Source organism: Channa argus, chromosome 1 (genome assembly GCF_033026475.1).
Source record: "Channa argus isolate prfri chromosome 1, Channa argus male v1.0, whole genome shotgun sequence".
In the NCBI taxonomy this organism is placed as follows: Eukaryota; Metazoa; Chordata; class Actinopteri; order Anabantiformes; family Channidae; genus Channa; species Channa argus.
This window is the reverse complement of record NC_090197.1, coordinates 5,013,975-5,028,348: the sequence shown is the minus strand read 5'-3', so window position 1 is coordinate 5,028,348 and position 14,374 is coordinate 5,013,975. Positions and strand designations below refer to the sequence as shown.

Genomic DNA, 14,374 nt, shown 5'->3' with positions numbered 1-14,374 from the left:
TGTGTATTTGAATGGGTACATGATAAAGTAGAGACGTTGGCTCCTAAGTTGTGAGGCTAACTGTAACATTTATTGAGTTGCATTACAGTTCCATTGTTCTTACCCATTTTGCTGTATCTATTGTGAGTTCACCCATAGATGTTCATCTTGTATCTTATTATTCCTACAATCCATGAACGAACCACATATTTACATAAACATATTTGTCAATTTCAGCCAATAGGGAGCAGCAGCAGAAAGCGTTGCAGCGCGAGTGCATCCCGCCCCTCTCTCCTTCTCTCTGGCATTTAAACACCGAGGCCAAAACAACGAAGAGTGCTGTCTGAAAACTGCATCCACGGTGCGGTGACATCAGGATGTTTGCGTTTCCTCTTAATGTGAAAATGTGATTATTTATTATTATAATGAGGATTCTAGCCATTATTACCCCGAAGGTGGCAGGTGTTGGATCAATCTAAATAAGCTGCCCCTGCAAAGCAAACCCGGGACCAGGCGCTCACACCATGTTTACTCCGTTTTGGATTCAAATGTGACGCTTCACTTTGCTAAACTTACAGGTGTAATTTACCTACAAGCTGAAGGTTTCTTACTTATAGGCTAGAACATATTTTAAAGCCGTCACAGTTTATAGAGTTAAACTGTGTCTCATCTCATAAAAAAACACCGGTTTGCCCGTGTTGCTCCCTGTCAAATGTCCCTATCTGCCTCTCGCGCTCTCCGCACCAAACGCGCACATGGCCCCGGCACGCGCCGACTGTTGCCTACCGGCGATTCAGTCGCGCTGCGATTGGCTGAAACTGGGTCACTCGCTGCCGTTCTCGGCTTCTTATTGGATAAAAATAGGTCACAGTCTCCGCCCAGAGGTTTCCCCATGCCACGGCCACGTGACGCGCCGGTGGAGGGGAGAGGAGGGGGGGAAGACAAGAGGAGGCGGGGGAAGGGGGCTGCTCCTTGGATCATTTCACATCAAGTATGTATTTATTTATAATAAATGTTATCAACAATGTATTAAAGCACCGGATAAAAAATTGAATGCAAAATAATTTAAAAAAACAAAAAAATTAAATTAAGCTGTCACAATCTGCCAACGTTCGGTTTTATTAAGTGATACTAAATGTTTTCATATTAGTAGATATAAAACATATAATGTCAATATCTACAATTACAATGAATTTATTTCTAAATAGTATATGCCAATAAGAAATTATTGCATTGAAAATGTGATCTAAACATTTAGTACTAGATTTAAGTGACTAACAAGAAGTTACTAGTAATTCATTAAGACAAAATTAAACATTAGCAAAAAAAAAAAGTTTTGGAAATGTTCCAAAAATTTAGCCACAACATTCACACCACCTGGTGGTTTTAACATAAAACTATTGCAAACTAATATAAACTCCACCTTTACTAACCATGATCTTTGACCCTTATTTTTGTTCGTAAATAATTACCATGATGCATTTTTTTTGTACACCAAATAAAATTTACAAAATCTGCTTAGTAATTTTATTTGAATACAAAATGTTAAGTGGTATTCGTAGTGAAGAATTTTGTACTTGTAGCACCTCTGCACACAGTGTATTAGAGTTGCTTAGCGTGGACATGCAGACCCTCGTCCACCATGACATTTTTAAGACCACCAGTGTTGATGTTGTGGCTAAGTAGCCTAGTATCGTAGTAGCAGCAAGTATTGTATTTAGATACACCAATACTTTTGAGCATTTGTTTGCTGCCGCTTTAATCTATACTACAGTTCAGAGATTAAGATTTCAAAAAAACCATAAAATCTTTCTAAAAGTGACATTTATTTGTTCCGACATGTAAGTAAACACATACATCTGCTGCACTGCCGTTTTGTTTTGTGTTATTTAGGTCTAATAGTTTTGTGCAGACCAAAGTGAAAGCTAAACCCGGAAAAATGTCCTGTAAACATACGAACCCACACGTTTCTTGTTGAGACTAATCGGACTGATTCTTGAATGTGAAGCAGCAGCACTGTGGGACCAATTCCGAGAAGAGGTCCCCTCTGCTGACAGATACAGGTAAATAAACATGTTAGGCATGTCCTCGTAGTAAGAGGCAAGGGGCCTGTGTACGCTGGCACGCATCAGAGGAAAATGTGGAACAAAGGCTTGGATCCCCTAATGCGTGATATGAGTTTTATGAGGCGTTTCGAATTGAAACTTGTTCCTTTCCTCCAGCGCCTGCAGACTTGGGCAAGCAGCCATAAATTAGATCACATCTCACTGGCTCCATCTTGTGGCTATTGGTCTGCAACGCACAACCACGCCACAATGGTCGAAGTACAAATGCTCACAATGCAAAGTTCATTGTCCTTCCAAGTGTTCCTGCAGTAAAACGTCCTCTGTGACACATTTATTATTAGACATGACTGGATTAGATTGTTACAGTGCATCAACAGAGCAGCGCTGTGGGTGGAGGTAGTGTTAAACTCTTTATACACTTGGGCCTACTGCCTCTGTGCAGATAGATGTGAGGGGTTGTCAGATGATTCATGTGAAAGAAAGGAAAAACATTTCGTGTTTTTTTAACTGGTTTTGCACTGAGGTTTTAGTTATTTATAGATGAAACCCTCTGCATCAGTCCTTACTGGAACTGCTGAAATGCAGCTGAGGACGTTTGCTTTAGTATTTGCAGTAGGTGCAGTTTGAAGGTTTTCAATTGGAAATTGTATAAAATTCAAATTTCCACTCTACTACATTAATACTGTAATTACTAAAAAGTGTCCCCCCCCTTTAAACATTTTTTAAAAAGTGTTCAATTTATATAACTAAAGATCCAAAGTTTCAAGGAGTATCTGCGAGCAAACAAAGATGGTAGACTGCCATCCTGTGAAGAAAGAAGATCATATTAGCGGAAAGTTGTTAATTTCAGCAGGAGATGCATGTTGAGACAAAAACAGTTAAGGTTCAATTCATGCAATATATTTCAGAAATACTGCATAGCTGTGTACTCTCCCAAAAATGTAACTACAACCATGTAACTCGGTAGAATGTTTGCCCTCTTTCCTGTGTTGCAGGCAAATACACCAGAGTACAAGTGAAAACAGAAGTCGGAAGGACAAAGCTGCGAGAGACATAAGATCCACGTATCCAGAAAGGTATGCTTTGCTCACCGGAGTGCATGAAGACGCACAGCACCTGTCCTCCCATCACAGATGTATCCGTGCCTCGGAGAGAGAAACCTCTTCAGCGTTCCTGTAGGTGGAAAGCGTGCATAACAATCTACACGAGTATTTAATTATCTGAAACAAGCTTTGAGGGGGTGGACGAAAGAGTGGCGTGTTGGGGGTTTCAAGTTGTTAGCGCTGAATCCTGCTGGAGTCTATGGAAATGGGTAAACAGTTTAATGGCAGCAGTTTAGTGAATAATGTTCAGATTCTGATCTGATACACAGCACGTTGTGAGTCCACTGATCAGGCACATTGTGACCACCTGTACAATGTGATGCAAACCAATTCAGCATATTTTTACAAGCTTATCATTTCACAGTTTTTAGGTTGAAACTGACAGAAAGGTGATAATTCTACTGTTTCCCATTGAGGTCATACATACGTATTGTAAGAAGAGGTGGTTCTACAGTTTTGGCTACATCAATTTTAAATACGGAGGCCAAAACACTAGAACCAGCTCTTCTTAAAATGCACTCCAGTACTTAATGTTGTGGATGAACGGTTCATCTGCTCCTAGAATAATAACTTCGACAAAACCTTTTAAAAAAACAGATTATTAGTATATTACACTTCAGGCATTAGGGGAACCCTGAGTAAAGGCCTTGGAGTGTGTTACCAACCTTTCACAACGTTCTGGCTTACTGCACATGGTTTATGAGCAAGCAAATGTCTAAGAAGAAGTTGCAACAGGAGAAGTTGCTAAAGTTGCCTAGCTGAACGGCCAGTGGGCGTAGTCTCATGCACAAATGAACAGATGCACCTGACGTAACCGACTACACCAAACCGGCCGGGAGGCCAGCAACAAGGGTGTAGCTAGCACCGACAGCGAACGCGTCCCCAAAATACACATCAAGGGCCTAAAACTAACACAAATTTGCCAAAAATGAAGACAAAATAAAACCCAAACACATCATGATCCAAAATAGACAGTGAACACACACTAAATTTAAAAAACACACAGCTAAACAACAGACATCATCCCAACAAAAAACAGAAAAAGCTTTCAGAAGAAAATGCAAACTAGCCTAAAAAAAAAAAATGGGCCCTTCCACCGATGATACCCAGGGGCCAATATTCATGCAATGAAAAACCACATGGAAATTCTGTTTCATTGCTAAATAAAGGCAAAGCTTTTGAATTCCAATTGCTCAGGCCAGCTGAACATGCTAAAATGTCAGCAAAATACTATATACACATGAATATTTCCCCATAAGTAATAAGTCACATTGTGTATTTACTTGTCTAAATGCACAAGTTCCTTCGAATACGACGTCCTGCAAGTAGCATCACCACAACATCTCTCACAACCAGACAAGTGTAAATGATGACATTTTAACAAACTTAACCCAACAGGGAACATAACATTTCAGATTTTTTATTTGATTTGAGGGTTTCCAACAACTCACTTTTAGGCAAAGAAAAGGATAGTAATTTAGTAATAATATTACATGTTTTAGTTTTACAGAAAAGAAAAAACACGTCTGGACAGGACCTAAGTAATGAACTATGTGTACACGTTTTGTTACAAAAAGTTGGGCTTAACTGTGGCAATGTGGGAGCAGGTAAAGGGGGACGGGGATAAGGGGGGTTGGATATCACATTAATACATATACTCATCCCGCTCTTTTACAAAGATAGTCCCCGACTTGTTCCCTCCCACCCGTACAATACCAACAATGATAAAGAAAGGATACTTGGAGTAAAAAACAGCAGATAATCAATATATAATAAAATATAATACGAATTGTACAGTACACTCCGGTTATTTCTATTGTCCTTTTCAAATCCTGAACACATTAACAGTTTGAGTCATGTTTTCCCTCCATTCATGGCTCCAAAAATGACAAAAGTAGTGTATAATTAAAAAAAAAAAAAAAAAAAAAGTTCACCAACACTTTGCTTTGTCCCTTTTCTGTCACTTCAGCAACTAGTATTACTATTTGTGACATCACACCCATTTACTGTTTAGGTTGTTGTCAGGTCAGGATTAATCTTTAGATAATTTTCTATTGAGGGCAGATCTCATCTCAATATAAAGAGTGAGACTCTCCACTGGGGTAACAAACACAAATACAGAGCAAGAGACACGGACTATACTGTTTACCTGTGAATAATGCGAACACAATTTGAGAAAATAAACCGACGCTAAATGTAGCTCAAGTCTACGACAGACATCCAAATCCAAACACTGCTAATGGGAAAATTAAATAGAACGAGAACTTAATGGAAAGGAAACTGGATGAACGTATGTTTTAAACTGGTGCTACTCAATTTGTCACGTGGTGAGTTCCCTCACCTTTGGAGGAGGAGATAAATAAAGAGGCTGGTTTTTATTTTGGGTCTTTTCAAGTCCACAAAATAATTTAAAATCGGCCACCTCTGCTGTAGTATGTTAGGACTGTATACAGATCTATTCAAGGACAGGTTTGGGGATATTACGGCAGTTACACTAAACCATCCCCATTCTCCTACCTCTTATTTTGTTAAAAACCTGCTAGCTCTTGCTTGCTTCTTGGATTATTTAAAAAAAATAAACATCAAAAACAGTCTAGACTAGAAAACCTTTTTTTTTTCCTTTTTTTTTTTTTTTTTTTTTTTTACTGACTGTAATCTGTCAGAACTGTTGATCTCTCAGGCTGGACCAGAGCCGGGACTGTCAGCTGCGTCGGTGAAGGGTGACTATCAGACTGGTCATGAGATGGAGATTTAATCTTCATCAGCCCCCAGTTCCCAGCCGTGCTGCCGGTGGTCATCCCCCGACAGGAGAACTTGTGGCGGGTCAGGAGCAGGGGGCTCCAGAAACTGTGTCGGCATTTGTGGCATTGGAATGCAGCTTGTTTAAGATGTTGGCCCCTGTGTTTCAAGGCTTTGTGTAAGGAGCTGGTGCGTCTCCCACACACCTGGCATCTCAGTCGGGCGTGGCGGCCTGAGTTTCTGGGTGGGTGCTTGATGGCGTGGTGGACCAGCAGAGAACCCTGCTTGGCATATGTGGTGCTGGGGCAAATTGGGCAGGGGAAGCGCTTGACAGGGATGTCCATAGAAGTGAGCCCTGTGACTCTGACCGCTCCTCCGCACCATGATTTCACTTTCATAACACCACCCTTTATCCTCAGCTGGGCCAGGAGTTTTTTTTTGCTGAGTTGCGCCTGCAGTCTGGCCCTCTTTTTCCTCAAAATCATCAGCTTCCTGCGAGTGTCTTTACTCAGAGGGACACCCACCAGCTTTCCATCTCTCATGATGCTGTGGATTACCACTCGCCTTTTTTTCTTTCTGTGCTTTTTTGTCTGTCCATGCCTCTTTTGGAAGTTTTTTGAGCGGTAGTGAAAAGGGTGCTGCTGCAGCTGCTGTTGTTGTTGCTGCTGCTGCTGTTGTTGTTGTTGCTGCTGTTGTTGTTGCTGCTGCTGTTGTTGCTGCTGCTGCTGTTGCTGCCCAGAGGCCCCCTGTTGTAAGTGAGATGAGCCAGCATAGTTGGAACCTGGTCCTGAATCAAAGAAAAGAGGAGAGTACCCGGAGGGTTGGGTCTGGTTTACACGCTGACCATTGCGGTCAATGCCGTGTTGTGACAGTTTGTGCCGCACTAAGCTGTTGGAGTAGGCAAAGGCTTTGCCACATACTTCACAACGAAAGGACTTCTCCAGCCCCACGCCACCCCCGTGGACTGTCTGTTGATGCGCCGTCAAGTGGAAGTAGTGTCGAAATGATTTCCAGCATACTGTGCAGGTGTACAGTCTCTGCGAAGGGGTGCCATGTGTCGGAGATTTTTCTCCTTGGGAGCAAGATGAGAAGTAGTCAGAGTTTCCGGAGTTGGGAACTTGATTGATGGCAGCAGCAGCACCTTTTACTCTCCTCCCCTGGTTGTCAATCTCCCCTTTCCTGTGCAGCTTCCCGTGTCTGACCAAGCTCTGCGCGTAGGCAAACATCTTTCCACACAGATTGCATTTGTAGTTCTTTTGACCAGAGTGCACAGTCAGATGCTTGGTGAGGTGGAAAGGCTCACGGAACATTTTGCCACACACATCACAGGCGTGAGGTTTCTCCCCCGTGTGGACACGGTTGTGGCGTCTGAGGGTTTCCGCCCTTCTGAATCGTTTCCCACAGAGCTGACAGCCATATGGTCTTTCGGAGCCGTCTCCTGGAGGTGCGGGGCTCCTCCTTCTTCTGATGATGGTGTTTGGGTCCCTTTTCTCTCTGGGCTTCCTTGGCCTCCTGGGCTTTGAGTGGGGCAGGCTGGGATGGGTTAAAGGAATGGTGGAACCGTTAAGAGTGGATGTGGATGATGGTCCACCCATGTTACCAAACCCCAACCCCCCCAGAAGGCCACCAATAATATCCCTTCTCTCACCTTCTCGGCCCTCTGCATTTATATCACAAGAGGCTGCGGCAGCAGCTGCGATGGCCGACATTGCGCTGCTGGTGACTTCGTCCTCTGAATCGTCCAACAGAGAAGAGAGAGGGAGGTGTGGAGGTGGCGGCGGCTGCTGCTGCTGCTGCTGTTGGTGATGGTGGTGCTGTTGCTGACTTTGAGGGTGGGGATGAAGAGTTGGAGCTAAAGGGGCTTTACGGAGAGTTTGGCTTGTCATTTCACTGGCTAGTGTACTCCCTGATGAGTACAGAGATGAGGACTGCGATCGTCTGTAGTCTTCAACGCTGTTGTAGGATGACTGGTTGGGGTAGCGACTTCTAGAATAATCTGTTGTGTACTTCTCATTAGCCATCCCTGCACCATTGTTTGAAATCCCCACTCTGTTGTTTCCACTGCTTCCCATTTTACTGTTGCTAGTATTGGATGATGCACCCTCTCTGGTGTTGGCCCTGTTTTTTGAACTCCGGGGAGGTTTGCCACAGGCACCTGAAGCAGCATGGTTAAGTAGGGAGGTGCTTTCACGGAAACAACGCCCACAAGCTGGGCAGCGGAAAGGCTTCTCGTCGTGGATCTTTTCATGTCTCGTCAGGGACTCTCGACGGTTGAAGGACTTTTGGCAGATGCTGCAGACAAAAGGCCGGTTTTCTGAGTGTGTGACACTATGTTGAATGAGGTGACCCCTCTTTTTAAATCTCTTCCCACACTCTCCACAGCAGAATATCCTCTCTGGACTGGGAGAGTTACAGTCTGACTTCCTGCTTCGACTTTCTGGTGTCAAACCATGGCTGCGGAGGTGCCTTCGAAGGCTGGAGAGGTGAGTAAAGGTTTTACCACATTCACCACAGTGGTAAAGGGGTTCTGGTTCGGGCTGGCCAGAGGAGCCATTACTGTGGCTCTCTTGGGATTTGGATAACTGTTGATTACCATTAGCTACAAGTACAGAGGTGGAGTTTGAGGAAGAAGGGGCAGATGAGGAGGACGAGACAGTGGAAGATGACTGCTGTTGCTGTGAGGACGACGAGAGGAGAGAGGAGTGCTGGGGCTCGCTTCCGATGCCACCTATCCCAACACCCCCAGATCCTCCTCCCACAAGGATCGAGGAGGAACTTTGACTGTGCCCACTCGAACTGTTGCTATGGCTAGTACTGTCCGTTTTCCTCTGCGGTAGGTAACCCGCCATAGCTTTTTTCCTCCTGCTTCCTCCACTTGTAGATGTAGACGAAGTGTCCCCTGACTTTGCTGTATCATCTTTAGAGAGGGTCAGGTGGAGCGGGAGAGGGAGGGGAAGGCCAGCCTCTTGTTGCATTAGCGATGCAATCTGGTTTGAGGAGAGGACAGGAATGCCTTGGAAATCAAAACCACCCAGTGGGGCAGGCTGGGGGGCTGGGTGGAGAGGATGTGGGTGGTGAGTGTGGCTGTGTGGATGAGATAAGGCATGAGGTGTCAGCTGCTGCTGTTGTTGCTGAGGCTGTGGAGCAGTGTGGCTGTGGCTGTGAGAGGAGTGTAGGGCAGGGGGAGGTGCCAGGGCTGAGTTTGACTCAGTAGCCCCCTGGCTGAGGCCCAAGCCCAGGTGGTTGTGAGTTCCCTGCTGGACGAGGAACTGCTCCAGGCTGCTGTTGGTGGGGACCCCAGAGAGAAAGTACTGGTTGGCAGCAAGCATGCAGCTGAACTGCTGGTGGAGGCTGCGGGGGTCAGATTGGCCAACTAAGGGAACTGCAGTAGTGCCGGAGGGGTTGTTGGAGGCAGAAACAGAGGTGGAGGGAGATGGCGAGGAAGAGGAGGGACCAGAGGAGGGCTGGGGGACAGAGAGACCTGGATGCAGTGGAGGAGGTGGGGGTGCAGGTGTGACGACACCTCCGATGACCCCTGCGCCTCCTGCACTGCTGGTTCCACCAAAGTCAAAACGCCCCATCCCAGAGTGAAGCTGCTCCTGGGCCAGCGCAGCCTCGGCCGGATGAAAAGGCCGCAGAAACTGAGGGTAACCTGATGAGGCACTCCCACTGCTGCTACTGCTGTTCATCTTACTCGACTTCCTGGAGCTGTGAGACGAGGACGACGACTGGCTCTGATGGGAGATGGATGGTGGAGGAGCACTCATTTTGGCGAACAATGACGAGGAGTCAGCGAACGCGTTACTCCGAGAGCTTTGCAGGGATCCAAGTCCAAGGCCAGAAAGGAGGCTTCCAGAGGTGTCAGCGGAGGGCTGGTGCTGCTGCTGGAGCTGCTGCTGATGCTGCAGTTGGACTTGCTGTTGGTGGCTCAGTTGTCGTTCTAATCCAAGGCCTTTAAATTGATGGGCTTGGTGTCCACTCAGCATCTCTAGAATGTCCATGGGGTACTTGCTGAACTGGAACATCTCCCAACGCAGCTGTTGCAAAGTGTCCCGGGGCAACAACTACCCCGTGCACCAAGTCCGTAGTCAAAAAAAAAAAACTAACCCCTTATGAAACTAATAAGGTTTTATTTTCAGAGGTAGTCCTGCTATGATTCTACCCCAAAACTCCAACAAGCTGCTGCAATCCACCAAAAGCAAATGTTGGATTTCCTTACATAAAAGTGTATTTTTCCTATCCATTCGAAAGTGAAGCCTTCAAGTGCTTCTGTGCGATGATACTAAAGGGGTCATAAATAGGCAATATACTAAATTTTACTTAAAAAAAAACAAAAAAAAAAACAGTCTGTAGTGTTTCTATAAAGTATTCCATAACCGTATGCCGGTAGTCAGTAGCCCAGTGAAGTGAAGTATGTGAACCACTGCTTCACTGCCCTTCTGTTCCTTCATGGAGATACATGGGGAGCCTGAGGAAAGACGAGAGAAAAAAAGTTTAATGAAAAAATAATAATAAAATAAAGTGATTTAGTGACTTTTTACAAAAAAGGGGGATGACATCGGTGCATGACGTTTTGTGGCTTTGCTAGATGCCATGTCTCAAAAGAGATCTGGTTGAATAAACAAGTCAGTTGAAAACACAAAGCACTTGGTTTGGTCAGCGGAACTCAAATCTTTACCCTCGCGTGAACTATTCTCAGAGCTTGTAGTTTTATAACTTTTATTTTTTTAAAAACTACGAGCATGTGGACAATGCTGGAGCTCAGTGGAAACTGGGTCACTGATCTGACCCCCCCCCCCCACCCCCCTCACAGTGAATGCCCCCATACAAGCTTGAGCAGCTGTTATTTTTGTACAACCCTGGAAATGTTGGAAAGTGTTCTAGTTTTGATGGAGTGTTCAATCAACCTGGTAAAATGTTGTCTTCAGCTGCCTTTCCAACATCAGATGGCTTGAACCCAGCAAACCTGATACCAAATGGATACAGTAAACTTTAATTTGTACAAAGCAACGATTTTTTTTTTTTTTTTTAACACATCTTTTACGGGAGAGTTTTAAGATAATTTAATAACTGTCAGTTTTAGTGCGAGAAAGACTCATTTTCCAGTTTACTACACTTTTCACATCCCTTAAATTGTTTAATGTCTCTATTGGTGTATTTTGTATATGATAACGATGATCATTAAAAACAGAAAAATTTACATGTTTAAATGTAACTTACACGTCCACTTTCTTCACACTTAAATTCAGTGTGAGTTTAGTTAAACGACTAATTTATACGAGTTAAAAGAGCACATGTTTGGGTTTTAACTGTAGGTCATGGAGAGAAAGGATAATTCATATGCTTATTGTATTTTAGATTTATCAGCAATGACATTGTTCTTAATTGGCCTTTTCAAAGTTTTCGGGACACCAGTGAGAGTGGATAACAGATTACCAAAATGCCACAGACTCATGTCCACCCCCTGCAGGCTAACATGGCAGCTCATAGCGCGCGCACATGCACGCACACACACAGACACACACAAACACACCAAATGTCAGGAAAAAAAGGATGTGGACAGTGTCGTTGGTGTATGAGGGAAATAAAAGCTGCAGAAAATCTCATTATTTTGGTTCTTTCTCAATCTGGCCCTTTGTAAAGACAGTGATGCTGGTAACTTGCTATTAATTCGCTGGTTTACATTGAAGCGGACAAAGCTGGCAGGATATTGCTCCAGTTTTCTTTTCAAACAGCTGCTGGCATCCCCCAGTAGAAGAGGCCTGATGGGTAATGGACCATGTGACACATAAGACTGATTTTCTTTTTCCGAACAATGGCATGGGTGGACAGAGTGTCGATGTGCCTTTGCTCGTCTTTTTCACGTCATTTACAACATGATTCCGACTCAAAGTTCTTGCACATCATGTAAAACGATTACGATTAAGGTCGTGATTCGGTTTTGCGGAGGCAACGTGTTCGTCTGATAAGATGTTGGGGGAAAGACAGGGAGCCTTTAAAACTGCTTTGGAGGAAGGAGTGGTAATTGTTTGGGGTTTACGTAAGATTCAAGGTCCTATACCACCTACTTTAACTGCCTTTATCAACCCATTAGCAGTTCTCTAAAACATCTGGCAGGTGCCAGGAATAACATCATACCCATGGGCCCCCAAGCCCAAGTTGGCAGTTCATTTGCATAAAAGGCCAGAACAGAAATAATTTATGTTGTGTACATTTCCTGCCTTTTTCTGAGATACACTTCTTTTTTAGAAACCGGGGTTAATTCCGACCTTCCTGTGATTGTGCGCAGAGCACTCTCCTGAGACAGAAACCAGAGGAGCCAAACATCCTCATGTGTCCTGTCACATCTGAGTACAGTCTGGAGTTTGGCGTAGCAACACCGGGGACAACTATGAAATGTTGATCTTTGAAATACAGCACTGATAATAAACACAACACTGTAACTTAACAGTGGTTTACTTCTTGGTAATACTGAAAACTCCTGCTATTTAAAGCTCTGTACCTGTCAAATATTCTCCAGAAACCTCTGGTGGAACTGCCTTGAATGTCACCTCTTACATAAACGGTGACATGAAAAAGTTGATTAAGTTTGTAATAAGTGGGATTTTGACCATATTTGAAACAGATCAATGTTTGTGGGAATTAAAAACACAAAACTGCAAATGATTTGCCGTTACAATGTGGCAAAGCTGGGCCTCATAACTAACAGTAAAAGCAATAGTGATTATATGTCTGCATATTAATATAAGCCTAAACCCTGAATGAAACAAACTTTGGATTCTTTTTCCTTCACTGGATGAAATGTTTCAGCTGCTGCATCACCATCATCCACTGGTGCAAACAATAACCGATTACGATTATTTATCCATGAAGCTGCACGTTGCTTGTTCCTTTACAGACAGCATTTTATAAAATCACAAGGCAGAAACGTTTACTTTGCATCGTGATTGAAGGAAAAAAAAAAAAAAAACAAAAAAAAACACACACACACACACACACACTTTTCCTTGCAGACACATGCCTTCAGCCGGAGTTGCAGATTCCGCAAAAAGCAATTTCTGCTCCACAACGAGCAAAGTTTAAAAACGGTACGAGCTCCACTAAATTCTCCCAAAATCAACATGCAAAGTGTTGAGAACATGCAGAAGAGGCAAAGTGATGCTAATTGACCTCACAGGTAGTTGGGACAATGTGGACCGCAGTCGTGCAGCATGTTGTTTGCATCTTACCGGCTGATCCACGGGATTGACGCTCCCGGCTTTGGGACAGTCTGCTTCCTCCACCGACAACCGCTGACTTCGGGTCAGGACAATCTGAAACAGATGTACCGGTGATCGAGCAGGTTAGCCGGATGCAAATTCCTGCCATCACTCTCTCACAGGAGTCTGGTAGCATCCATCAATCACCCAGCTAGCTAGCTATCGTTAAGTGTCTGTCCAAATCCTGCAGCTCGAAACAGAGAAAAACACAGTAAATGAGCCTCACTTTAGCAGTAACAGACGCGGTGTTGTAAAATAAAATAAGGCAAAATACATGTAACCGCGTTTGGAGCTGATAATTATGACTAAACTGGCATAAAGGAGGCTGCATAGCAGCGTGCTAGCGTGCTAGCAGCTTAGCCCAGCTTAGCTCGGCAGCTAGCAAATTAGCCCGCAGACTCTCCTGCTGGATTCGGGGGTTACGTTTTTACCTTGGAGCGTTAAGATGTCAGCGGGCGAAGCCGGCTCACACGCGCGGAGTGAAACGAGTCAACGCACGGAGGTAGAAGTGCGGCGGGAGAGCGGGGTCGGCGCTGCCCGACAGCGGGGCCTTTTTCTCCATCCATGGAAAAACACACTGAAAGGCCTGGCTCCCCATCGGCCCAGGCAGGGCTGCTTTTCGCTCTCTAACAAAAACTATTTCCGCTGGCCCGACCCTGATATGTCCATTGTGTGCAGCCCGGGCTGCGCGGCTCGGCCGGCTCGCTGCTGCTCTTCAGCCACACGGTGCCTTTGTTTTGTTTCCGTCGTGTTTTCCCCTTCTTTTCTCCTCGGCTGCCTGTTTTCCGCCCCGTCTCACTTCTTAGTGTCCCCCCCCCCTCTGCAGACGACGGCTCCTCGGATGCTGCTAGTGTTAAAATGGTAGTTTCCTGTCTACATAATGGTTCCGGGTAGAGCCAGGCACAGGTTGGCGTGTTCGGCCGAGACCCACATCACATCCACCTCTGCTCCTGTGTTTGCAGAATATGGATCCTAAGCTGCATGATGCTCATGAATAAATAACTGTGTGTGTGTGTGTGTGTGTGTACGCCATTGGAAAAGAAATCACTGTGCATTCTGACACTGTATGTCATTATGCACAACGTGTGTGTTTTCACACCAAGTGTGTGAATTGGTAATTAGTCAATAAAGATATCATTACGGCGCGTGCTGCAAGGTGTGTGTCATGCGCTGCCATGAGCCTCATTTGCATTCAATTAAAAGTATTACTGCTGCCACGTGCGTGTGA

The 14,374-nt window shown here is 44.7% G+C and overlaps 1 protein-coding gene across 3 annotated transcripts; it reads right to left on the bottom strand.

The window, feature by feature from the left end:
• Positions 1-4,552: 4,552 nt before the first annotated feature.
• LOC137136026 (uncharacterized) lies at positions 4,553-14,048 on the bottom strand. Of its 3 annotated transcripts, none has more exons than XM_067521117.1 (3): positions 13,578-14,048; positions 13,117-13,336; positions 4,553-10,355 (listed from the first exon to the last, which is right to left on the bottom strand). In XM_067521117.1, exon 3 carries the CDS (start codon positions 9,910-9,912, stop codon positions 5,791-5,793), a length of 4,122 nt encoding a protein of 1,373 aa, XP_067377218.1. In that variant the 5' UTR covers positions 9,913-10,355; positions 13,117-13,336; positions 13,578-14,048; the 3' UTR covers positions 4,553-5,790. The 3 variants fall into 3 exon arrangements, with proteins under 3 accessions (XP_067377218.1, XP_067377132.1, XP_067377313.1); XM_067521031.1 differs by having other exon boundaries at positions 13,117-13,330; XM_067521212.1 differs by having other exon boundaries at positions 13,117-13,200.
• Positions 14,049-14,374: the final 326 nt, after the last annotated feature.

Excerpts from the sequence above, each read along its gene's own strand:
- LOC137136026 (XM_067521117.1), bottom strand. The coding sequence starts at position 9,912 with ATGTTCCAGTTCAGCAAGTACCCCATGGACATTCTAGAGATGCTGAGT.